Source organism: Natrix helvetica, assembly GCF_964273705.1.
Source record: "Natrix helvetica genome assembly, chromosome: 2".
In the NCBI taxonomy this organism is placed as follows: Eukaryota; Metazoa; Chordata; class Lepidosauria; order Squamata; family Natricidae; genus Natrix; species Natrix helvetica.
Genome location: NC_138552.1, coordinates 230,546,924 through 230,573,214, shown reverse-complemented (window position 1 = coordinate 230,573,214; position 26,291 = coordinate 230,546,924). Strand labels below are relative to the sequence as shown.

The 26,291-nt window shown below is 40.5% G+C and overlaps 1 protein-coding gene and 1 long non-coding RNA gene across 2 annotated transcripts in view; one reads left to right on the top strand and one right to left on the bottom strand.

Annotated features, from left to right (window-relative positions):
• The window catches only part of NFKBIE (NFKB inhibitor epsilon), a 30,842-nt gene extending 13,602 nt beyond the window's left edge, over window positions 1-17,240 (top strand). Inside the window, exons 2-6 of the mRNA XM_081941933.1 lie at window positions 9,134-9,236; window positions 10,847-11,075; window positions 11,181-11,269; window positions 12,738-12,986; window positions 14,959-17,240. Of these exons, the coding sequence (XP_081798059.1) occupies window positions 9,134-9,236; window positions 10,847-11,075; window positions 11,181-11,269; window positions 12,738-12,986; window positions 14,959-15,033 (745 nt within the window). The 3' untranslated portion in view covers window positions 15,034-17,240. The remainder of the gene's footprint in view (window positions 1-9,133; window positions 9,237-10,846; window positions 11,076-11,180; window positions 11,270-12,737; window positions 12,987-14,958) is intronic.
• Window positions 17,117-26,280, bottom strand: LOC309386497. The gene is made up of 2 exons (XR_014174424.1): window positions 26,091-26,280; window positions 17,117-17,393 (listed from the first exon to the last, which is right to left on the bottom strand). It is a non-coding gene; the product is annotated as an uncharacterized lncRNA (long non-coding RNA).
• Between the last annotated feature and the right edge of the window lie 11 nt (window positions 26,281-26,291).

The window sequence follows — 26,291 nt, the reverse complement described above, 5'->3', positions numbered from 1 at the left end:
GGGAAACACAGAAGGTGATGTGTCTGAGATCCTAGAAACCAGTCAGAATCAATAATACTTCACTTACTATAATATTATTTTGTAAGTTTTTAACAGAATAAGAGAGAGCGCCTGATTAATCTCTCCCAATGCAGCACACATTACTCTAGTAATCTCTAATATGCCAATCTCCAAATGTGTTGGAATTATTGCTCTCAACATTTTAATCCCTATGTTGTAGCCCAGACAATAGGCAGTTCTGCATGATTAATCCTTTTTGCCTTAAGGCTGCCTTCCTTTAACCCCAGTTCTATTACAAAGAAGTTGACATTTCTTGCAGACTATTCAGTTGTGAAATACACCATGCTGTACAAAGAATTGCTGAGCTACTGTCTGAATGTCAATACTAAAGGCACCTCTGCTATTTGATAATCTGAATATTAGTGAGATGCATGTTGGTAGATTGTCTTAGAAAGGAAGGGTACAGAGGAATACATGAGATTTGGAATCCAGCCTCAGTTGAATTCCAATAACCTTTCATAAATGTGGAGGCTTCTATTTTTGCCAGCTTTTTGATCTCTGAGTGATAATATTGTATCTGATCTACAGAAAGCCTCTGGAAATTGATTGAAATTACGATGGATGCCGTCCTACTTTGCTTGTTTCATTTAGATGTTGTTCTTGGATTCATCAATATGGATTCCATACCACTAGGCTAAGGAAATGGAAAGCGATGAGAAAATTACATGAACAGCTTTGCATAGCAAAGAGGAGCTAATAGTAGAACTGGGCTCCTCTTCTGTTCTCTCACCTCACGCAGCCAATTTGGAAGGGCAGAATTACAGCTTCAACCTTGGCTCGGCAACTGGATTATTCCCTAGCCTAGCAGGTGTACAATCGGCAGTTCCGCTTTCTTCCCACTTCACGGTATAATATCCAGGGCAAGGTCAAGTAAACAGCAGCTGCTGAAACTTCACTCCCACCCTTTCTTGCCTCATGACATGTTTGATCAGGGGCTTCCCGTTTAGACACGGGAACATTTCCACTCACTGTCTTAGTGTAAATTTGCGAATTTTCCACAGATGCACTTTCCCCATGAATTTTACTCGGGCAACAAATGTCCTCTGTTTTGGATGGTAACTAGAGTTGTTCTCCTAGAAACTAAAAGTATTTTGAAATTAGGTAATTGCACACACGAGATATTTATGTGCTTTTAGCCAGCTTAACATTTTTGTTGAGTTATAAAATATTGTAAAATACAAAATTAAATAGAAAAGCAGTAGGGAGGAAAAGGGGGAAGAGAAGTGAGGAAAGATAAGAAAAAAGAAAAAAAGAGAAGCATTGACTTCCAACTCTCTGTTACAGTAAAATAAGGCATTAACATCAAATTATAACTTTTTGCTTTTTCATAATAATATGAGCAAGCCATTTCTGCATAGATCTATCAATCTAATCGGTAAAACCCAAAATCAACGTTTCATTCTTTTCCACATCAAGCACAAAGTTCAGAAGCGGTCTCCATGTGGAAACAAAAGTACTTATGTTCTTTTCTTTAATCAAAGTAGTCAGTTTTGTCATTTCGGGCAACTCCATCAACTTCTGCAACCATTCATTCATAGTAGGAATCAAAATGTCCTTCCATTTTTGTGCATACAATAGTTTTGCTGCTGTCAATATATATAATAACAAGTTATTATATAACAAAATAATAATAATAGTAATAATTATTATTAATAATAATAACCAAAAAAATCTCCAGTTCTTTTTCCATTAGCCCAAAAGGAAAAGTTTATGTGTGTGTGTGTTTTTAAATGTATCTTTTGCTTTTGCAAATCACAGAGCGAAGTAAGCAGCTGAGTAGTGCAGCTGCTTTTCTAGTGTATTGGTGCAGAGTGCGACCATGCCAGGGATGGGTTCCTGCCAGTTCTAACCTCTTCTAAAGAAGAGGTTCCACAAATCTTTTCAGAAGAAGTCTGATGCTTTAGTGGACAGTGAGTATTCTAATGCCTTGCAAATGTGGATTTCATAGGGCTGAGAGACACATTGTCAAATGATAAAGTGGAATCTTAAGATGGTAGAATAGCGTTTCATGAAAGGAGAAGGCATTTCCCTGTAAGATGAAGGTAGCATATTGGATGGATCATACAGTATATGATATTGGTATAGATACATATTCTAGATTTCTTGTTCTGCTTTTTGGTTAAATAAAGAAAACATTATTGATTGCTCATTTTCAGAGTTTGAATATAGATTATTTCAGTATTTCTCATCCCTGGAAACTTGAAGATGTATGGACTACAATTCCCAGAATTCCCCAGTCAGCAAGGCTGGCTGAGAATTGAAGTCCACACATTTTCAAGTTGTGCTGTGCTGTGTAGAAGTTGTAGGGCAACTTATTTTTAAAGAACATGTTAGGAAAACCATTTGTTAGAGTTGCATGAGATGGGCTTCTGTTCCAGAAAGACCTGTAATTTAACTAGATGCTTGGATCTCATCTTTTCCACTCATCCTGAAGTTTGAGAAAGAGCAAACGTGGAACCTATGCATCTGCATGGATTTCCATATTTCTCAATTACTTGTGTAATGAGAGAGAGAGAGAGAGACGGAGGGAGGGAGGAATGGGGAGAGAGTGAATGTGTGAGTGTGCGCGCACACGCGCGCGAGAATATGCTATCAGTGACTTTCAAGGATGAAGAGTCTCCAACTTTAAGATTTAACTTATAGATTTAGCTACTTGTAGTCTTAACTACTATAGCATCACATTGGCTTGTTCCTAACCTGCTTTCCCTTTAAATCTCCCTAAGCTTGCAATGGGCCAAGTCTTTTAAAACAGAGCTGGCCAGTCTTGCTAATTGAGTGAGTATGCTTGGAGAAGTCATAGAATCCTGTTTTTCTTGCATTGCATTGTCAGATAAAGGAGGCAGTGGTTAAAGTTCACTTCAAATTGCTTTGGAAATTCCCTGCTCTAATGGACATGCAGTACAATCAGAAAAAAGTCACGGGAACTTTGTTTTTATACAACTCAGGTGTAGCAAGATTATTATTTGCTTAAGCGTGAAAAGGCTCAACACTATCTACAAGGGAATGGTTGGTGAAGATGATAGAACTTGCACAGATGGATAAATTAACTTCTTTGGTTAGAGAAGAGACAACATTTATCTTTACTGCTGACTGAAAATGCCTCATAGACTTCTCTCGTGAAATAAAAAAAATGAACTCATGGTTTATGGTTCTGATGATTAGGCAAGATAGATAATCAAAAGAAGAGAGTTATGTTGTAATCATAGAGTAAGAGGTAAATTTACAACTGTACTTGCAACTTCCATTAGTTAGAAACCCCAAAACAACTAATTGGTATATTCTTTCTTTCTTTTCTATTTTTCTTTCTTTCTTGCACTTTTAAATTTCTCTTTGATTTTTCTCTCTTTTCTTTCTCTTAGTTTCTATCAGCTTTTACTTTACTTCCAAAATGTTAATAAAAATAGCTATCTAAAAAGGAACATCCATATCTAGTATAATTTTAGCTTTGAATCGGTTTGAGAATATTTTAATGCAAAGCACAGAGTCCTTTTTTTAATGGTTCCTTAAACTCCCACAAACAGCACTGCTGAATATTAGTGGTACAATTACTGAAAACCCAAGATCATTTTGTTTTACCATTGTGGGATGGGAGACATAAGTACACTTAAAATAGGCTTGGAACAAGCAAACCAATGAACTAAAGTTTTCCTTCCCCTAAACCCCAGAAAACCCCCTTTTCAAGCCTGTGCATAATTTAACCCTGCTAACTTTGCATAACTGCTCTGTCCATTTCTGTCCTTGCCTCCTCCTAAATAAGAATGTGCGCTCACCAGTCACCCTTGTTCTGACTAATTTAGTTTCCTAGGCTGTTTTTAGCTCTGATAAGTCTCTGATTGATACAATATGCTGTAGGGGTATTAAAACTTCTCATGTCAATTTTGGTCCTATTTTTTTTTCTGAAAAAGCTGCTCAGGGACATTGTTGAAAATGAGTTATTGCTGTTTTAAAATTTTCTGTTTCATATTAGTTTTTCCTCTATCTATAGTTTTCCTTGGATCGTATGATGGTGAACCAAATGATTCCTGTCATGATAATGGAACATTGTATTACAAAAAACTCAATTAGGTCAGTTCACGAGACTTGAAGATGATCTAAAACTAGGGTCTTCAACCTTGGCAACTTTAAGACTTGGGATTTCAACTCTCAGAATTCCTCAGCCAGCAAAGCTTTGCTGGCTGAGGAATTCTGGGAGTTGAAGTCCACAAGTCTTTGCCAAGGTTGGAGACCCCTGATCTAAAAGATGAGTCCCCATTCATAGAGATATACACTTATGTCACCTTGCCTCTGGTTTCCCAAAACATTGATTTTGGAACTTCTTTCCTTTTTCTTTTCCAATAAGCTGCCAAAGCTGTTTGATTAGACTCAATGGAAGAATTCACTCTGCCTATCTGTCTGCATTATTTGAAAGACAGGACCTGCTCAAATTATATTTACTACTTGGACAAATAATAAATGCATATCATACAAGAATAAGAGACATAATAATTGTTCTTGGTCCTCTCCACCCCCATCCCCATCCCACTATTACTTCCCTATTTAGCCCTACAATTTTTGGGTGAAGTCTACTAAGTTGGGAGAATGATTGATCCCCATCACCTGGAGACTTTATAACTAAGAAGGGATTTGACCCTGAGTTTTCTCAGTTAGAGCAAGTTTATCTCAACCATTGTCTTCCTGTTTCCGGTGTCATTTCTATCCCTGTACTGCTTCTGCAATGAATAATAATGATAAAAGCATAGTGCGATGTTGTAAACTATATCCCTACGTCTATTCTGCATGTCACCCTGCTTTTCAGATAAACAACAAATTAGAAAAAAATCGTCTGTAAATTTAACCTGTGTGCCTCTTTGCTATATTTATTTAAGGTGTTATGTATCATGTTTGAGAAGTTAGTAGTTCACATAAAGGGCTTGTTGATGTGGAAAGCAGTTTCAAAACTTGCAGATGGCATATGTGAGTGAAGCTGAGCTGTGGTTTTAAAAATGTTTTCCTTTTGGCAATTTCTTTCAGCCAAGCTTGCAAATGGCTACCTGTTCCATTGCCTAGTAGTCACAAGAAGTGTAAGGATGGACTCTTTTCTTTTTTTCTTCCTTCCAAGTTTTCAAATGATAACATAGTAGAATGCAATTATGTTAAATATTCCTATTATGTAGTAAATTAACTTTAAAGCAAATTTGGGAAGGTGTTCTTAAAACCAAAAACTTCTCTGGATGGGAGTGGTGGACTCCATGTCTGTATGGTTAGTGATGACCGAAGAGCAGAGCAACGATGGCCACGAAGAGCCCAGATCATATCCAGCCCAGATTCCTTCAAATATGTTGGACTACAATTACCATGCAGCATAGGAGAGACGAATGCTGGCAGGGAATTCTGGGAATTATTGTCCATGTCCTGGAAAACTCCAGATTGAAGTGGGTTCATTTCGCTAGAAAAGTAATGCATAGAAGCTTCTCTTTTACTATCCTGTTTTTTTAATTTTATTTTCTTAACTAGTTTTCCATTGATCATCTGCTTTGCATGCACCTGAGAAGATCACTGAGAGGACTGGCAGACCAGTCCTAACACATTGCAGGGGTGGTATTCATTTACCTTCCCTACTGGTTTGTAGATGTGAGTGCATGTGCATGGGTTCAGCCTTCCCCGCATGTGCTTTTGGCAAAAAAGGGGCCTAAATGGGATGCCATAGAGCAGGGGTGTCCAAACTTGGGAACTTTAAGACTTGTGGACTTCAACTCCCAGAATTCCCCAGCCAGCCATGCTGGCTGGGGAATTCTGGGAGTTGAAGTCCACAAGTCTTAAAGTTCCCAAGTTTGGACACCCCTGCCATAGAGCCAAAGCGGTTGGTCAGGGCTGCCTGCGATTTCTGCTACCGGTTCGCTCAAACCGGTCCGAACCGATAGAATACCACCTCTGAAATTGACAGAACAATCGGAATTGCCAACTATTAATTTTTAAAAAAGGTTTTGGTTTTTATTCCTTTAACCCCAGAGAGGCTGTCCTAGAGACATGTGTAGCTGTGTGGCAAACACCACAAGCTTCAAAGGCAGCAGCTATGCAATTAAAAAACAAAACCCCAAGCCATTGTCTATGAAGTGAGGATTAAATTTTCAATGCAGTCTTGTAAAACCTCAACAGCGCCAAAGTAGATGCCACTGACAGAGCAAAGTAACCTGTCTCTTCCCCCAGCAATTTGTGTCGGCTGGAAAAAGCAAGCCGTGCATTGGCTGCTGTTTGGCCTCCTTCCCTCCTCATCTTGTTGCTGAGGCAACCGTGTGGGCAAGGAAATTCCCCACACCATGTGACCTTGGGCTTCCCCCAGGCTGGTTGCCTGAACGGCAGCCACTCTATTTATGGAGCAGAGCATTCATGCTTTTGTGCACAGCTCAGAAAGAAAGGAAAAAAGCCCATACTATGGCCACACAGCGGATTGCTTGTGAGGCTGACCCTCCTTCTTCTTTTCAGCAACTGCAAATAAAGCTGCTTAGCTCCTTCCACTGGCTTCTATGGACCCCCCCCTTTTTTTTTTAAACATGCCTTGGACACCAAAGGGCTTAAAAACGTACAGTAAAAACGAATCTTTGATTTTAAGTACCCGCTTGCAAGTGCATCGTGATCTTTGTAAAGTTGGTTAACTTCCAGGAGAAAACGTTGTATGAAACAAATTAATATTAGTGTCCTTTTTTTAAAAAGATGGCATACATACATTGGCACACATATTAATATGCTAATATTGCATCTTGCATTGATTCTGAAATTATTCCTGGAGATAGGAAACAATTGTGATTTTTTTAAAAATAACCATTGGGTTTTTTTAAACCAACTCATTTTATTTACCCACTTTAGCTAATATTTGGTATAACTTCTATATTAAAAAGATTACAGTTTCCCCCCCTCCCTCTAGAATATTTGATTAGGCAGTAATTTAGTTCTGTTTCAGTTGTAGTCATTTATTATTTCTTCTGCTACTAGCTAAATACTCAGTTTCGAAAAACTGAAAATATTAGACATCACATAGATTTATTAGCCATATTAGGTCCTTCTGAATCTTGTACAACAAGTCTTGTGCAGTGTGCATCCCTATTTGCTTTTCATTTTCTTATTCAAATAACTATCTTCTAATCTGCAGGTGTTGTTCATGTTTTTTTATTCTTTTAATAGCAACTGTCTCAATTTGTGGCATTATATATATAGGATTCAGCTGAGTTTTCATGAGTTCAGTTTCATGTTAAATATTGGAAAAGTGTGTTTATAAAAGAATATTAGTATTCAATATCTACAATTATTATAATGACTATTGGTACCTTATGCTAAGAAAATTAACAGAATTGGCTTTAAATGGTAAAATATGCATATAAAATGGAAATTTCTCTCTCTGTGTGTATGTATGTATGTATGTGTATGTAATAATATACATATAATTATATATATATATAATGTTTTGGCGAGGTCTCACTCACCATCTTCAGGCTGGGTTTTGGGCTTAAAGTGTGGTCGGAGCTGCCGTCTTTCTATAAATCTTGTTTGGGGGGTGGTGGAGTGCTGGCATTGTTTCAGTAAGTGGATCATTGGTTGTGTGGTTGTATCATGATTGGTAGATTGGCGCTGATTGGTGCTGGCTGTGTATCCATTGTTGTTTCGTGTTGTAACGGCCTGGGTGGTGGGTGGAGCTCGTTTGTTGATTAGGGCTGATTTCCAGATGTCTGATAGGCGGGAGGTATTGTTACGTTTATTCATGTTGTGGGAGTGTTTCTCTATTTCGATAGCTTCCATAATTATTCCCTCGTTGAAGTGTTCAATTTTGGAGATTAACCTGATTCCTTCAAAATTAATTTCATGTCCTATAGCTTTAAAGTGCTGGAAAAGGGAGGAAGTTTTTTCTTTTTTTCTTATGCGGTTTCTTACACCTTTTCCCTTACTCTGGAGTCTCCTGGGTGGCTGCTCAATCAATTTCCCAATCTGAATAAAAGACTATTCATCGTGATATTTTTCTGTTAAAATATAATAACTAAACAGTAATCAGGAAAGCTGCAGATCACTGTAAAGAGGATTTACTATGAAGAATTGGATATTCAAAAATACTCCTTAGCCATGAGGTTATTCCATAAGTGCAAGAATACCAATCTTCAGTGATGGAACCTGTACTAAACTTTTTTTCTCCTTTGAAATAAAATTCTCTTTTATATCAGATTGATTGAGATCTAGTTGAAAGAACATAAGGCATTACTTAATTTTGCTGCCTGTCTTTGAACTCGCCCAACCCGACCTCTTTATCTGTTTGTGTGCTTTAAAATCAAACACATATTTGGCTTGCATTTGAATATTGATAGCCCAGTATTTATTTTATGGCAATTTCGATTAAGTTGGTGGGACAGTTGTTAAGAATGTGTGCCTCACTTTTTGATGGATTCAAAAAGTGAGGCACACTTTTGGTGTAGTCCTTAGTTTATGACAGGGGTGTCCAAACTTGGGAACTTTAAGACTTGTGGACTTCAACTCCCAGAATTCCCCAGCCAGCATGGCTGGCTGGGGAATTCTGGGAGTTGAAGTCCACAAGTCTTAAAGTTCCCAAGTTTGGACACCCTTGGTTTATGACAACAATTGAGCCCAACATTTATGTTGCTAAGTGAAAAATTTGTTAAGTAAGTTTGTCCCATTTTACGACTTTTCTTGCCACATTTATTAAGTGAGTCACTGCAGCTGTTAAATTAGCAACATGACTGTTAAGTGAATCTAGTTTCCCCATTGACTTCGCTCGTCAGAAGGTTGGAAAAAGGGATTGCATGTCTCTGGGACACTGCAACCGTCATAAATATGAATCAGCTGTCAAGCATCCAAATGTAATTCATGTGACCATGGGGACGCTGCAAGAGTCATAAATGCGAAAAATGGTCATTAGTTACTTTTTTTAGTGCAGTTGTAACTTTGAACTCAATTTTCCAATAAGCAAGTTACTTCTAAGAGCTAAACATAAACGAGCAATTGTGGCTTGGCTACATAGGAATGCTTTCTTTGCTTGAAGGGAAGTCATTCTTTATTTTTACAGGTTGGCATGACTAATCTTTTTCCCTCTCAGGTTACTGCACCTGGCAATCATCCACTGTGTGCCATCTATTGCGTCCTTCTGCACTGCCCAAATGCCTGTGGAGGTTTTGGAATTCCAGAATGATTTATTTCAAGTAGGTGGTAAGAGACACGAAGAAGGATCAGGGTTTCTTCTATTCTAGCTGGAGGAGAGCGAGTTGCAGTGTGGTAATAATCTAAAGCTGGGAGTTAAAGTGCTCTTAATGATAAATATTTTTGCATATACTCTAAAAGCGATTTAAGCATAAAGATCTATTTTGCTTCACTGTAACATTCTGGGATTTTGTTATATTATTTCTTATGCCAGGAAGCTAACGATCTCCTTCGCAGACAAAAACATTGTCTGTTTTGATTGTTTTAAAATGTTTTTAGCATTTTGAGTGAAGCGTATTTTTTTAATTGTAAGCCCCCCAAAATCATTGGAAGCAGGGAAAATTAAATAAATAAATAACACAACAACTTGTGTATCTTCAAGGAGGGCTACAAGATCAAAACTCAGGTCTAATTAAGGAGGGGAAATCCAGATAAGAACTGGGATACTGGTTGGTAGGACTCAAAAATAATGACTTGATGGCACATAATCAATCATCAAAATATACAGATATGCATTGCATCAGTAAAGTGTATAGCACCCCCAAAAAAACATCCCTCCAATGTAAGACATAATTGAAAGCTTGTATAGGTCCTTCATTTTCCTCCAGGATTTTGTACCTTCTGAAATTTAAACCAATTAATAAATTTTTTCACCAGGATACTCCAAATTATTTAACCTATATTATTTAAGATGGTACTGGCTCCTTATTTTTCTTCTTAAAATAGAATATCTAAAATAGCAAAAATATGTGGCTATATCGTAATTGGAATTTTATGATTTCTTAGTTAATAACCCTTTTGTTTAAATGTATCATTATTATCTGAGCTATGCTGACCACTGACCACTGGATAAATAAATTAATTGTAAAACCAGTGCTAAATCTCATAGTTTCCTTCATTAATCCATCTACGAATTGCTTATATTGATTTCTAGTATTGTACAAGTATATTTATTTTAGCAGCTACTAAATAACCTGAGTATACATTACAAATACACAGATTCTAAATTTCTTGAAATAGCACAAAAAATAACTTTACAGATCTCAGGTGTCTGATAACCTCTCGTTTGTTGACAATTACATAGCACATCAGTGTAGAATATAATTTAATATGCAAACAGAACCAAAAATGATAAAGAAAATCTGCTTTAGATCTCTGGCGCGTCCAAAAAAAATCTTGATCGTCAGTGCCTCATATTACAGAAGATAATCATTTTTTATTGTGATTTTGTTTAAATTATCAGCTTTATTCATTATTTGGATATTTAAAAGATTCTTATTCTGAATAGATTTTTCTGTCCTTTGCCAATCAGAGGAAAGAATAAAGAACCAATTATGAGCATGGACACCTTCTAACCACTAGATATTCTATTAAGGGCCAAGTTCTGTATTTAGAGGATTGTCTCCTAGGCATTGTCCACTTGCTCTCCTTCCTTATTTTCAGCATGCTAAACCTTGCATCACTGCTGAATTTTTTATTTCTTGTGATGCAGTTAAAATCCAAGTGAATCCAAATTTGCTTGTTTGTTAGATTTATTTGCACACCTACCTTGCCTCTTCACTCTTCTCCAGCCCACATTCCTCTTTTTTCTTTTTCTTTTTGCCATTTGCAGACTCCGCTTCACTTGTCTGTGTATTTGGAGCAGTTCAAAGTGGTGGAAGCACTAATTCTGAAAGGGGTGAACACAGCACTGCAAGACCGCAATGGAAATACTGCTCTGCACTTGGCCTGTGAGCGGCAGAGTCTGGAATGTGTTGAGCTGTTGCTGCTTCTGAAGAAACCAGTCTCTGAGATGCGGACGAGAAAAACTGTACAAGATCTGCAGCTCCAGAATTGGCAAGGTAATGGGAGTGTGTGGTGTGATTGTGTCTGATGAGTGTTAAAAGCCAGTGCTTCATTTGCAACAGGTTTCTTGAGCTATTTGGGTTTTATTTTTCTCCCTCCAGGCTTAACGTGTCTTCACATCAGCACCTTGAAAGGGAACCTTCAACTGATGGCGTTGCTGGTGCAAAATGGAGCTGACATTAATGTGCAGGTAAGTTAGGGACATTGAGAAGAGCTCCAGCTCTCATATACTGTATGTCAATTCTGAAAATTTCTTACTTAGCAGAAAATTTGGCAGGCTGCAGAATTTAAAAATTGGCTTTATAAGAAGTAGATGTAGGAGATCACCCAGCTGAACCCAACACGTCAAAAGTGTCATAAGTCACAAGTCCCTATGTACTCCCAAGCGATCTAAGTCCAGCCCACCTTCAAATGCCTTTCTTATCTCCCATTCATTTCTCTTGGCCATTAGTTGGTCACATTCCTGCAGCGAATTTAAGCTTGCAATAAATCTTTATAGTCATTTGAATTGTCCTGATTTCCAGGGTGCTTGACAGTATTGGAATGGCTAAATCTAATACTAAAAATATAGGGAGTGCTATTCCAAAATCTCCAAAAGTGGGGAGAGGGGATACAAGAAAGCTAATGTACCTATGTGAGAGCCAGTTTGATATAGTAGTTAAAATATCAGGCTAAGAAACTAGGAAACCATGAATTTTTAGTTTTGCCTTGGGCACAAAACCAGCTGAGTGATTTGGGGCCCAAGTCACTTTCTCTCAGCCCTAGGAAGGAGGCAATGGCAAACCATTTTTAAAATTCCTCGCCAATTAAATTTCAGGAATTTATTCAGGAGACACTGAGAATTGGACATAACTGAACAAAAGAGAAAAAAAATGAGCTGTAGCTTTGCCTATCTTCTCTTCCTTTCCGTTGTGCAAATGAAACAGGATAACTTTTAAACTTACATGATAAAACCTTTAGAATGAAATTTGGATTTAGTTAGTGATTATGTGCCATCAACAGAATATTGATTTTAGAAAGCTAAACAGGGTCAGAGCAGGCTGGGAGGTTGCCTGGCTGTGGAGAGGATTGGGAAACCAACCAACATATCAACAAGAAGAAAGAAACATCCTGGAACAAAGCAATAAAAAAAAATCAGCTCTGAATTGCTGCTAACCAAATGACGATCATCCAACACGATCGTACTTCCCAGGAGTCAATATCGATTCCAAGGAGTCATGACCATTTCAGAATTATGTACAACCCTGATTACTTCAGAGCTCCTTGTTCAGTTTTTGCATCTTCAGGAAGAGAATGCTCAGACTCTGACTTAGGAACTGCTACGCCAGTGGGATCCCCACCCTAGGCTCTTCTAGGTTTCAGCACACTGCTTGTATCTCAGGTGCACCATGGCCCAGAAAAGAACTTTCTCTTTCTCTTATTTTGTTTGAATCACTCAGGTGCACCATGGCCCAGAAAAGAACTTTCCCTCCTCTTATTTGTGTTTGGAACTGGCTTTCGCTGCTAGCCTTTTTACTCAAAGGCCAAGGAGTGTCAGGCTTTTGCAATAGGATTTTGCAATTGGTTTCTTATTGTATTTGCACAGAAAGAGGTATGTCCTATGGAATTTTGCTCATGAGATCTCGTGAAATAATTCACCCCGTCTCTTGCTCTCTCAGGATGGCACGAGTGGAAAGACACCCCTACATCTGGCAGTGGAGAATCATGACGAGATGGCTGTGAGGCACCTCCTGCGATGGGGGGCCCAGGTGGATTCGCAGATGTACAATGGCTGCACCCCACTGCACCTGGCTGTAGGCAGGAACGATGCTGCCATTGCTGCAATCCTGTGCCATTCGGGAGCAGATACCTTATTGCGGAATATGGAAAATGAGACAGCTCAAGATCTGGCAGATGGCAATGATGATGTGAGAGTTTTTCTGGAATGATTTGCAATAGATCAGGCTCTATAGGCAAGAGCGAAGTAATCTGAATCAGGTGCCAAATAAGGATGGGCATCATTTTGAGAGTCTGGAAGCCAACTTCAGTCTATCCATTTTCTAGTAGGCAAGAAGCCACCCAGTGACAACACAAAATGGAATATTTAAATATTTGGCCTGATGAAAGGGATGTTAAAAATTGGAAAGAGGAACTGGTCGTTTTTTAGAAAGTAATTTGGAGGCTAAAGGGTTTAAAAGCAAGGGATAGCACCACCTAACTCTGAGAGGCTTTCTATTCTCGCATTAAACACCAACCCCAAGGCCAAAAAATGGGAAGATTAAAAAAAAAGTCAATTTTGAATTGTATTTGAATGGTTTTCAGAAAGAAAATAGAAGCAGTATCCTTCCTAGAAAGTTCTCAGTCCCAATGTTAATTGCAAAACCTCTCACCTTTAGAATGGGGCCATTTTGCCCCTGAATTTCATCTGCACATTCCCAGGATGCTGGGAAGCTAATTAGATGTAGGTTGCCTACTCCCGATCTGAAGGTAAGGCAGAGATACAAGTTGTCTTGTGCAATTCTTAAGTTTCAGCACATAATGTTTAGCGAAAAGGCAAGAATTGGGAGTTCTGGTAACTGCACTTGTCTCTGTTTCCATGATGCTCCTTGTATCTTTGATTTGCCAAATTGCAGTTCACATCCATCTGATCTTAATCTTAAAGGCTACGTGCAGGGAGGAGCTGCTAAACTGGCTAATCTGCCTTGGGGTTGTTACTGCTTTGGCATCATTGCAAAGTCTTTCAATTCCAAGCAAGGCAGGATAGGCAGACTTCATCAATTATGCTGCAATGAATCAGGATGATAACTGATGTCCTTTCTACATCAGAAAGATGAGGATCTAAGCAAACCAGAACTCCATGTAGGTCAAATTGAGTACCAGATTTTACTCTGAAGCTGAATAGTGTTTGTCTTCATTATTAATACGTAGACAATGGATAGAAATGGAAATCAAAGGCCATTGGGCACCCTTAGTCTACATGCGCAGATTCCTGCTATGAATCCCAACCTACTGCAGAGACCAGAGCCATTCTGGTGTCTTCTATGGTAGAATGGATAGACTTCTGCATTGTACTTAAAGAGAGATGGATTCCTGTTACTTCCAATGGTGACCTTTAGCTATTTGCTGGCATATTGCCTGCCTTACGTCACCTCTTAGGTAGTTTAGGGAAATAAAACATTAAAGCCTAGTCTCCTTTAGGAAAGAAAGGATATCAATGTGTAATATCTTATGTCCCTGACATCTTAGAACAATATTATTCTTTCTTTGTAGAATAAAACTCATGGTCTTGATGTGGAGCAAATTGCTAGATTTATCATGAAAAAAATATTTTTTTAAAAAAAATAGAATCTTTTTATATATTAGGATAGAATTCAAACCAGTGTCCTAGTAACATGTCTCACTTAATAACTGCCCCAAACTAACATTTTTCAGGCTCTGTTGTGGGCAAAAGTTGAGGACCATCAAAGTACCTATGGTGATAAATCTAGCCTTGTTTAGGAAAGCTTGGAATGTTCACAGGTGATCTGTTTTCTTCCATGAACATGTTAGTCCCCAAAACACATAGAAAGGGATCATATGTAGTAAATTAACTGTGAATATCCTGCTCTTCATAGGAAAAATATCACAAATTATCTTCTTGCATAATGGGTAGAAGGGTTTAACCATAGAGTTTATTGCTCTTTCTGACCACCCTAGATAGCTGACAATCTTTGCAAACTGTTTGTGCTTTGTGTTTCTATCACTGATTGAAGTGATGATTAATAACACACTGTCAAGTTATTGAGTCAATGTCGACTCTTAGCAACTGCAAGGATGGATTTTCTCCATGATAAATTGGCAATGCTGGGTTTTTTGTATGCAACCTTCTTGACTCGCCACTGTACCATTATTTGTTGACAGATCCTTACACTTTTGCCTTTTGATGACCTGAAGATCTCTGGAAAGCCCGTGATGTGCTCCAGCCGAACATCCTAACGTCCATATGGGAAAGTTAACCTTGTGAGGAGTATAACATTGCTGCTTGAGTCTGACAAGTGACACCGCTGGCCACCAAAGAATCATTCTCTTTGTTGAAATATGAGCCTTGGGACAACCACGGTTGCTTTTTTTGAGACTATAGAGCCAGTATGGGAAAGGAAAACTTTGATTGTTGACTTTAAATCCTGAATAAGAATGTGGAAATGCTGCCTGTTTGAAGAGACACGGGTTTGGATAGACTGGCCCCATGCTTGCTCTTTCTTATCTAAATTTGGACAAAGTCCTTAAGAATTGTGTTCCAGATCATATTGTGAATACATATTTCAGATTTCACTTTTTCCTTTTCTTCTGTTGCCTAGTCTATGATGAAACACGCCAGGAGCTCCTTTTGTGTCTACCAAAATAATTTCTTTTAAAGGTATTTTTTCCTGAACAAAATGGATTTTTTTTACTCCTTAGCCTGATCTGCTTCCCCCCGCCCAGCTAATTCAGCCTCCACTGTTGCTCAGGATCCTAGTTTCAGTGTCTAGACTCCAGATTGCCCCCCTTCTCCCTTTAGCTCTAATTTTGCCTCCCATGAAGGCAGGACAGAGTTGTCAAGACCAGAATGTTGTGTTGTTCCAGCCAGCAGCTTCTGGGACTGACAAAACATGAAAACTAAGCTCATAGGGACAAGTAGAGTCTTAATCACCTTTTTTCCTTGGAATAATTGATGTTGTCAGAGCAGGGACGTGCGGGCAGGGGAGGCAGGGGAGGCAGAGCCTCACCGCTCTCATCATGAAAAAAAAAGGGAAAAGGGAAAAGGCGCTGAGGAGCCTCGGGGAATGTGACTGCGCGAGCCATGGTCCCCTTCATGTTGACTCAGGAAGGCGGTGTGCAGAACAGAGGGAGGTGCAAGAGGCTCCTCTAGCCTCAGCCTCCCTCCTGCACACGTGGTCCTATTCCCCACCTTCTATCGGGCTCTGACGCCGGAGCTCATGGTTCCAGGGTGAATACGCATGCGCAAGTGGCTCCCTTCCTCGCACTGAGCAATGGCAGGTTTGCGGGAAGTTGCTCGCGAAAGGGCGGACTTTTCGGACCGTCGGCTACCGTTTCCCTGCCAGCTCGCTCACGAAAGAACCCTGGAAAGCGAGTCGTGGCCGGCGCCTTGCTAAGAATTCCCCACCTTCCTGATGACGTCATCAGCCTCATCAGCCATAAACCTCACCGCACGTCACTGTCTCAGAGTGAGATCAAAGGTCAGTTTTTGTTCTTCTCAATTTGCAAGCATTACTGTAAAGGGAAGTGCCAACTTCTTAGATTTTTACTTAGGTAGCTTTATGCTGGACACATGACCTTGCAACTTTGGAACTGAGTCTATAGTTAAACTTACTGAGTAAGGGAGGGTCTGCCACCCTTCCTTAGAGACTGAAAGTTTCCATATATCTCCTTCTTTCTTTGGAACATAAACTGCAAAAGAGATGATAATGACTGGTGTTTGGTCATATTTTTCCAGTTTTAATTGATGGGAAAAGGATGATCATAAATCAGAATCGTTTCCCACATTCTTAAACTTAGCATTTAGTTGTGTTCAGTTTATGACTGGATATGCTAGCATCAATCCATGGGTGCTTAAGATTTCTTCTGCATTTTAAATGGGCAGCTAAGGTATCACGATCATGAAAGGACTGCAGAAACACTGGGAATCGGAAAGGCACGGCCTAAAAGATCTAAGCATTTGTTGGGAGACAGCACTGCCTTTGCTGAGTGTGGTCTCCCAATCTCATAACAATTATTTTACATAGATCATGCATTTGGTAGGAAAATCATCGGGGCCATCAAATCAAAGAGTTTCTAATATATAAACTTTAATCTGGAGCAGGGAAATTCCCAGGTCCCTCCCTCCTACTGTTCGCTGCTTGGGTGTGGCTATCTGCAACTGTGGCAAATCCTGGATGGTGCAATGAACTGGGATGTCCCAGGGAGAGGCTTTGGGTTTTCCTCCCCCCACCCCCAGTTTTCCAGAGAAGAAACTACTTCCAAAAAGAAACTGCAGTTTTGGAAAATATTTTCTACCAGAGAGATCCTTGGTTTTTATATCTTCTAACTTGAGATCCTTTTGCTTCTTACTTTCTTTTCCAGTTTTTTTTTCTTTTTCACTTTTGCTTTTTAATGACAAAATAAAGTTCTTAAAGTGAATAAATATCTTGCTTTTATGTGTTGGTCTAGATGCATTTATGTGTTTTTTTTCTTTTTCACTTTTGTTTTTCACTGACAAAATAAGGTTCTTAAATGAATAAATATCCTGCTTTTATACATTGGTCTGGAAGATGCATTTTCTTCATGTTGTATATTCTCCACCCGGGAAAATCTTTCAGCTGGAAATGCAAGGAAAAGTACAAGTCAGATTTAAACCAAAGTGCATGAAGAATCCCCCGCCATGAATTTCAGGGTCAGTTGGGCTGGTGAAGGAAAAGTATGCAACAGAAATAAATTGTTTTTCAAATACGTTTCTGTAAGTTCCTTAGATCTAAGATATGCTACCACCTTGTGGTTGATTGTAAGGCTAGCTTCCTCTTGTGCTTGTCTCCTGACCACAAGTTGCAAGATCATACTATAAATGCACTTCAGCTTTTGTATGAGTAGAACAGACAACATTAGAATGTTTGAGGAATATAAAATCTGGGTCCCCCTGTAAATGCTAATGGTTTAGCTCTCTGGATGAAGCAGCAGTTCAGCATGTACTTATATTGAGTAAATTTATATTCACAGAAATGAACGTCTATGTGGATTTTGAGATCTGAATAGTTGAGAGTAAATGACAGTTTATACATTGCATAAGTTATTTGCCTGATGCAATGAAATTGTGTTCAGGAATACTCAAAATATAAATTGGATCTCATTGATAATGTCTAGGTATTTTGTGATAGATTGGCAGAGAACCAATGCTGGTGTACTAGTTAAGGCATTGGGCTACAACCTGGGAGACTGTACATTGTAGTCCAGCCTTGGGTACAACCTTGAGCCGTTTGGAAGGAGGTAATAGCAAACCACTTCTGGAAAACCTTGCCAAGAAATCTGCAAGGATTTGTCCAGGCAGGAGAGTTTGTGTTCCTTAACTTTTAAATTAAGTTATAACTTATGGCATGGAACAGGGCTCTTTGCAGAATCCCACTTTCCCTGGTTGTTTCTACCCTTCCTGTAGGATCTGAAAGTCAAAGCATGCTCTGAGTCCTCTCAATGAAACAAGGCCATCAAATGGGGTGCAGGAAGCAGGCCATTTTGACACAGCACTTGCCCTTTGAACTCCATATCCCCCACCCCACCCCACCCAGTGCCAAGATTAGATTGGCTCCAATCCTTCCAGCCTTTCACAAAACACTGAACACATGAATGTGCTCCAAGGCAGAGCAGAAATGTTAGGTGGCCTGTGAAATCAGGTGTCATTGTGTTGTTGAGTGCTTATAAGGTTCACTCTTGATCACCATTGTAGAGGTTTCGTTGTGTTTTGTTGATATTGGGGCAATTTTTTTTGTATTGTTTAATGTATTAGTATTACCCAGCATCCCATCTGTGAGAAGGGCAGTTGTATACTTTGATTTAATAAATACATTATTAAATTGCTTGTGTCTTTATTTTGCATGTCTGCTCTGACTTGTAGATTCCTGAGGTCAACTTAAAAACAAATTATATCCTGCAAAACCTGGATTTTCTCTGCTTTTTTAAAACCATCTTTTTCCACAACATTTTTGAAGGTGAAGGAGGACAAATAAATAAATAATTCATATTGCTTCTTATTTTTATATTTTTAAATTCTTCATATGATCTTCTTTACGGCATTAGTTCCTCTGATAAATAGCTACGGGGGTGGGGGTGGGGAGCTAACTAAACTCAAAGAGTCAGAGCAGAAAGTAATAAGTAGAGTTCTGCAGCTACCTAAATTTCACTTAAATGTAGAGAACTTCATGAGAATAAGTTTTGTACCACAATGGAATAGCTGTGGAGTCTCCATCTCTGGACATTTTTAAGAGGAAGCTAATAGCCACCTCTCGTTGATAATTCAATTGATTTTCCTGCATAATGCAGAAAGTTGTAGGATGCTTCACTCACAGCAATGCATTTTGCAGGACATTTTCTCTATAATTTGCCCTATTATGCCACCATATAAATCACTTTTATACTGCATTTTTCATTTGTTTTACTTGTTAGATATGACCCACAATATATGATAGCAGTCTCCAATTAATGATGATGATAGATCCCTAAGCAAACCAAGATTTCAAAAATCTTATTAACTCCAGATTCTTGGTAAAGACTCTACTCTCTCTACTACATTAGAACATCTTTGGTGTAAATCTGACTCTGGGTGACTGTGACCTTTCATCCTGCGCACCAAACTGGAGGTGGAATATATAATAACCTACTCATTTTGGGAAATTCTTTCAGCCTCCACATAAGCTTACTAGTAGAATGTCATTGCAAACATTTAGATTCCATTGTGACTCCCAAGAGATTGCCCACGTCTTATATCAGAAACTGCCCACACATTTTCACATGCCTACACGCATTGTTTTCTGGAAGAGGAGAGACACATCACCTTTTAACAGTAAGAACAGAAAAGTTCTTTTGTCCAGGCATAGCCGCAGTAAAATATATTCTTTCATGCATCCCAATAACTCTTCTGCAGATGACTGCTGGGGAAATCAACAGTCAGCTACCAAAGTAAAGATTGCATTCCCACACACATTTTGTTCTGACTTAGGCCATTATAATGCAGTGAAAATTTTATTAGGCATATAATGGCAGCCAGAGAAGGCTGATGGATGCTAGAAACTAGCTTTGCTACAATGAATTCTTCCTGTATGGGTTAATTTACATTATTAGGTAGTATATGCCAGGGGTCCCCAATCCTCAGGCCGTGGACTGGCATTGGTCTGTGGAATGCCAGAAACCTGGCCATGCAAACAAGCGAAGCCCCATCCACAGGATGCAGGCAGCATGCGAAACCAGGGCCTCCTCCAACCTGTGGAAAAATTTCAATGAAACCGGTCCCTGGTGCACAAAAGGTTGGGGGCTGCTGCCGTCAGGTTCCAAAGGGTTAATGAAACCAGCCAAACACAGAAATGGTTTGTAAATGCAGTTTGTATTCTTCCTTCGGCACGAACTGACCAACAAAGCACTAAGGCAATGAATAAATTGTCAGAGCTGCCACCCTGTGCTTCCCACCACCATTTATAGCTACATTGGTAATTAAGATAAACCACGCCCCCTGCATGCGCACACCCATCACACCCAGAGCAAAAATCACCCAGCAATTAATCATGGATTGTTAGCAGGAGTTTCTTCAGCTTGTGGAGGTGAGACAGTGAGTCTTGGAGTTGGCCCAGTCTTCTTCTCTGAATGGCAGCTCCAGGCCTCTGGCTGGGCTGGCTGGAGCTGAAATGCGTCCCCCTACCATGGAGACAGCATCTGGGGAGCTACGAATTACAGTTAGTTAGGAGTTGAAGAACCCATTTTCCCCAGTTTTGTGGGATGTCTGTGGTGGAATCTTGCTACCAGGTGGGGTGCCCTACAGTCCTTGCTATGATCCCGAGATGCCTTCGACGGGATAACCTTTCCATAAAATAAGGTATTGTAACCATCCCCTGCGCCACCTGGAATTTAGTATATCTTGCACTATATAGTGCTGTTCCCCATCTACAGTAACAAGGGCTGTTGGCCTTAGCGGGTCTCCTCTGATATCAGAGGCCTGAATTGATGAGAGCAGGCTGCAGTGGAAGACTGGATGTGCTTTCCCCAGTAGAGAGGGGAATCTTAGCTGCACTGTGACTGGGTTAATAACTCGCACGATTGGGAAAGGCCCAATAAATTTGGGCCCGAGTTTCTTACATGGCAATGGTAGCCTGAGATATTAAGTGGAGAGGTATACCTTTTGGCCTACATGGAAAGGTCCTTGCGCCTTCCTCCTTTTATCAGCACTCTTTTTATATGTGGCAAAAGAGTGACATAACACATCCCTCACCACTTTCCAAACTTTTTGCATCCGGGCTATCCACTCCTGCGAGGTTGTGTCATCTGGGCGCACTTGAGGACACTCTGGAATTGAGACGAACTCCTGCCCTGTAGCCAGATGAAATGGGGTAAACCCCGTACTTTTGTGCACTGCATTGTTATATGCAACTTCTGCAAAGGGGAGGAGTTCAGCCCAATTGGTGTTTGGTCCTGGACATAACATCTCAAGTAGCGCTCCATCGCGGCTAGAGGGGAGGGGGATTTCCCCTCCCTTGGACAAGCGGCTTGTAAAAATTCTGCTCTTGCCCCCAGGGGAAGGAGGAGGGGGGAGAGCCAACTAATGATGCCTCACCCCAGTAAAAGTGTTTTTCATGGGACTTAGTTCCAGAACTTATTGATGACCTGAGAACTTTCTGAACTTTTAAAATTTTTCCTATGCCTCTGAGCCCAAAGCTGGCAGGGCAAGATGGCACACTTCCGTTGTCTTCATGAACTGTGAAACCTGACTCCACCTTTAAAATTCAGGCTTCCGGTCTTTGTCTCCGTGTCACCCAGAGGAATCTCTTGTGGATTGTTATTTCCTGAACTCTTTGGAGAAAAAACTTTCATCTATTGCTAGATTGACTTAAGAAACTCCCACCTGTTTGGATCCTCTGCCTTCTGGACTCATCTGCCTGCTCTACTTCTCCAGCTGCCCAGTCTCTACACTGACTGATCTCTTTGTTTTATAAACCATGTCTCCAAAAAGACCACCCCCTGGAAAACTTGGCTTTGCTACTTCTGCACCGACATCTGCAACATCCAGTCCTGCCACACAGTCAAAGATTACAGAACTGATGCAACCTAAGAGTACAGAGATGGATTTGCAACAAATGCTCCAGCAACTCATACAGGGCCAGGAAGAAATTAAGAAACAATTAAAAGAAATGAAGGAAGAAATTAAAGAGAATCAAGTCCAAATTTATAAGAACTCACAGAGACTGGACCTTGTGGAGGGTGGGGTGGCGGAGGTGAGAGGCGGGGTAGAGGCTTTACAGAAGGGAAACAAAGAACTTGATATCCAACAAATGAAAACAGAGTTCGAGAGAATGTCCTTTTATCTTAGATTTCAAAATGTAATAGAAGCAGATGGGGAAAATATAAGGGACATTATGACTAATATTTTAGCTGAATACATACACAAAGATAAACAGCAGATGGAATGGGAGATAGATCTGGTCTATAGAGTGAATTCAGCATATGCCAGAACACACAATGTACCCAGGGAGGTTCATATTAAATTCCTTAGGAAAAGCACAAGAGATGAAATTCTGGGTGTACAAAGGGGGCAAACATTGACATATCATGACAGGGAGATAACCATCCTGAAGCAGATCCCAAAAAAAATTAGGGAGAAAAGGAAAAACTATTCGCAATTGGCGAATAAACTATACCAGAAGGGGGTGTGGTTTAGATGGTTGATGCCTGAAGGTATGCTGATATTCTGGGAGGAGACAAGAATCAGAATCAATACACCCATAGAGGCACAGGCCTTTATGGAAAAAAATAAAGCGAACCTAGAAAAAACAGAAGACACCACAATGGTCACACAGGACACGGGAGGGGCCGGAGCTCTGCCAGTGGGGGGTGAAGGGGCAACACCAAGAAAGCTCAGATCACAAAAATGAATAAGAAAACCACAATGTTATAAACAGACCGAAAGTAATAATGAAATTATATCTAGACTATATATCATAACTATATAAACTGATTGAAAACTATTTTTTCTAGAATTAATATGCTGATTTTTTATGATTATGTATTAATGTTTTATATTTAGATGTATCCTATGAGTTTGGAGGGAGGGGGCGTCTGCCACACTTGCAACTGCCAAAATTTGTAACCATTCCACTTACCCTTTTCCTTATAAATGTTTTAAAAAACCAATAAAACTTTTTGAAAAAAAAAAAAGTAGCGCTCCACCATCATGTTTGCCCTCTCCGCTGCACCATTTGTCGTGGGGTGGAAGGCTGTACTAAGTCCCTGTGAAGACCCCACCACTGCCAAGAATCTACGCCAAACTGGGCAGTGAATTGTACTCTCCAGTCTGAAATTATCCTTTTGGGGATGCCATAGAGTCTATAGACATGGGCAATAAACAGTTTGACCAGCTTCCTAGGAGATGCTACAAAATGAGCCTGCTTGGAAAACAGGTCTATTATTATCCAAATGACCTTGTTCCCTTGGCTGTCCAATAAATCAACAATGAAGTCCATGGCTATCTGTTCCCATGGCCGAATTGGATCTGCCACCTGCTGTAAAAGACCAGGAGGCCAGCCAGGTCGGGGCTTCATGGTAATGCAAACAACACAACTCCTTATATATTCCTCTATGTCCCTCTTCATGTGGGGCACCAGAACTGGCAATTTACTAAATGCAGAGTCTTGAGGAACCCAAAATGTACAGCTGAGCGAACGTTGTGGCAGCGCCGCATCACGGCCACCCGTACCACACTTGGTACATATTACTTCGACCCCTTCCAGGCAAAGCCCTCTCACTGTATTAATAAAGTTTGATTTTCTTGAAACCACTGGTCCATTGGGAGTGCTGCTTTGATTGCTCTGCAGAGGTCCTCCCCCTGGGCATACAGGTTTGGTGCTGATGGGGCCTGTTGAGTGGCTAACACCCTAGGCTGTGAGGTCGGGATGATAGCTTGTACTAGATTCTCCCTTTTATTGTGGTTTGCGGGAGAGGGCATCAGCTAAGAAGTTCTTGCCCCCTGGTATATATTTTAATTTGAAGTTGAATTGCCGAAAATACAAGGCCTATCTAACTTGTTTTGGCTACAATCTTCGTGTGGTCTGGAGGGCCTCCAAATTCTTGTGGTCTGTCCAGACCTCAAAGGGTATCCCTCCCCGTTCTAGTAAATGCCGCCACGTCAACAGGGCCCACCGGACCGCACCGGACCGCAAACGCCTCCTTCTCCCAAAAGGGCCAGTTGTGTTTGGTCCCTGTCAACTTCCTGGAGGTATAGGCACACAGCTGTAGGATTCCTTCATTGTTCTTTTGTAAGAGGACTGCAGCCACCGCCACATCACTGGTGTCTGCCTGAACCACAGGCTTAGTGGGCTCTGGATGTTTCAATACCGGCTCTTGTGCAAACAAGGACTTCAGACACTCAAACGCTTGCTGACACGCTGTTGTCCACACAACTGGGCTTCCCGGTCGAGGGTTTGTCATGAGATGTTTGGTGCATAAGAGGTTGGTTAGTGGAAGGGCCACTTGGGCAAAGGATGGGATGAACTGGCGATAGAAATTGGCAAACCCTATAAAACTCTGTAACTGCTTGCGGGTTTTAGGAGCCTGCCAGTCCAATACTGCCTTTACCTTCGCGAGGTACATCTCCACACCTTTAGATGAAATACGGAACCCAAAGTAATCCAATTGTGTCCTGTGGAATTCACACTTAGATAATTTAATGCATAAATGTGTGTCTAGCAATCCATGATTAATTGCTGGGTGGTTTTCACTCTGGGTCACAAGGTGATAGGTGTGCGCACGCGTGGGGTGCAGTTTATCTTAATTACCAATGTATCTATAAAAGGTGGTGGGAAGCACAGGGTGGCAGCTCTGACAAACCTGTCAGGTTCCAAAGGGTTAATGAAACCAGCCAAATACAGAAACGGTTTGTACATGCAGTTTGTATTCTTCCTTCGCACGAACTGACCAACAAAGCACTAAGGCAATGAATAAATTGTCAGAGCTGCCACCCTGTGCTTCCCACCACCATTTATAGCTACATTGGTAATTAAGATAAACCGCCCCCCCCCACCGCGTGCACACACCCATCACACCCAGAGCAAAAACCACCCGCTAATTAATTATGGATTGTTAGCAGGAGTTTCTTCAGCTTGTGGAGGTGGGACGGTGAGTCTTGGAGCCTGCCCAGTCTTCTCCTCTGAATGGTAGCTCCAGGCCTCTTGGCTGGCCAGAGCTGATAGCTGCTATGTGCCATTTTTAAGATACAGAAAGTTTTGATCAATTTCAACAATTAATTGGCTTAGGCAGTGATCTGACGATTGATTGATTGATCTAGGTACCACATATTCTCATATTAAAGGTAAAGAACAAGTTGAGGAAGTTAATACATCTTATCTTCCTGGGCTTTGCAGCCATGAAATAAAGGATTACTTGGGGAAAAACAAAACTGCCTAGACCAAATCTTAAAATTGCACTGACAAGAAAGATACATATTGTCAAGGCCTTGCTTTTCTCAATTGTAACCTACCCCTGTGAAAGCTAGATCACCAGAAAGGCTTCAAAAAGACAAATTGTGGAGCTGGAAAAAGTATTGAGAATAAATAGCTTGAAACAAATTATTCAGGGCAACATGAAGTAAAACCAGCCTGCTCACTGGAAGCACCCTAAAAATGAAGCTTTATTTTGGAGACATAACAAGAATCCAGGAGTAAGTGAAGAAGATCTGAAGCCATAGGTATTTGGAGTGAGAAGAGAGGGTAAATAATTAAATGTGATATAAATATCTGTCCTTTACATGGCTCCCTGTGGCATTACCATGCAAGTAGGAAAGGGTGTGAATCCTAATTTATGTTCTGTCCTTTTGGACTCCTTGTAGTTAGGAAAGGATGGTTATGCCTGCCCTGTGGCAAATCCAAGACCATTAAAAAAGAGGTAGGGGAGACTAAATACAGTAATCAGATAGTCTCACTGAAGACACAAGCAGAAGTTTACAGGAGTTCAGGAATACAATTATTGACCTACAGTACTGATGAAATGGATGCTTTTGGCCACCACATAGTCTGGAGCTACTGAAAAAAATTCCAATAATAGTCAGGCTAAGCAGAATAGGAGAGTATTGTACAGCAATAGCACTTCAATTTCCTCTGGGGGAAAAAAAGCAAGAGAAGGCCATAGCTATTAGGCAAAATAATAGTGCCTTTACTCTCACGGGTACCAGAAATGCTAAATATAACACAAAACGAATTTAGGAGCCATAGCATAGGGGCAGATTGAAAAGACTGAACCTCTGTCTACCAGGGGCAACGTCAGCCGGCCTTTCAAACCTGGACGGACGACGTTGTTTTCCAGCTCAGGGCTGCTTGCTTCGCCCGCCGTCTTGGCGCCTTTTGTGGGCATCCTTGGAGCGAAGCAGCGCTTGCTTCCTGCGGCGAGAGGGCTCCCCCACCCACTGCTCGCGGGAACCCTCATTCACTTTCCGTCCCAGTCTTGCCCGGCCTTTCCCATCCGCTTGCGGGTCTCCCTTT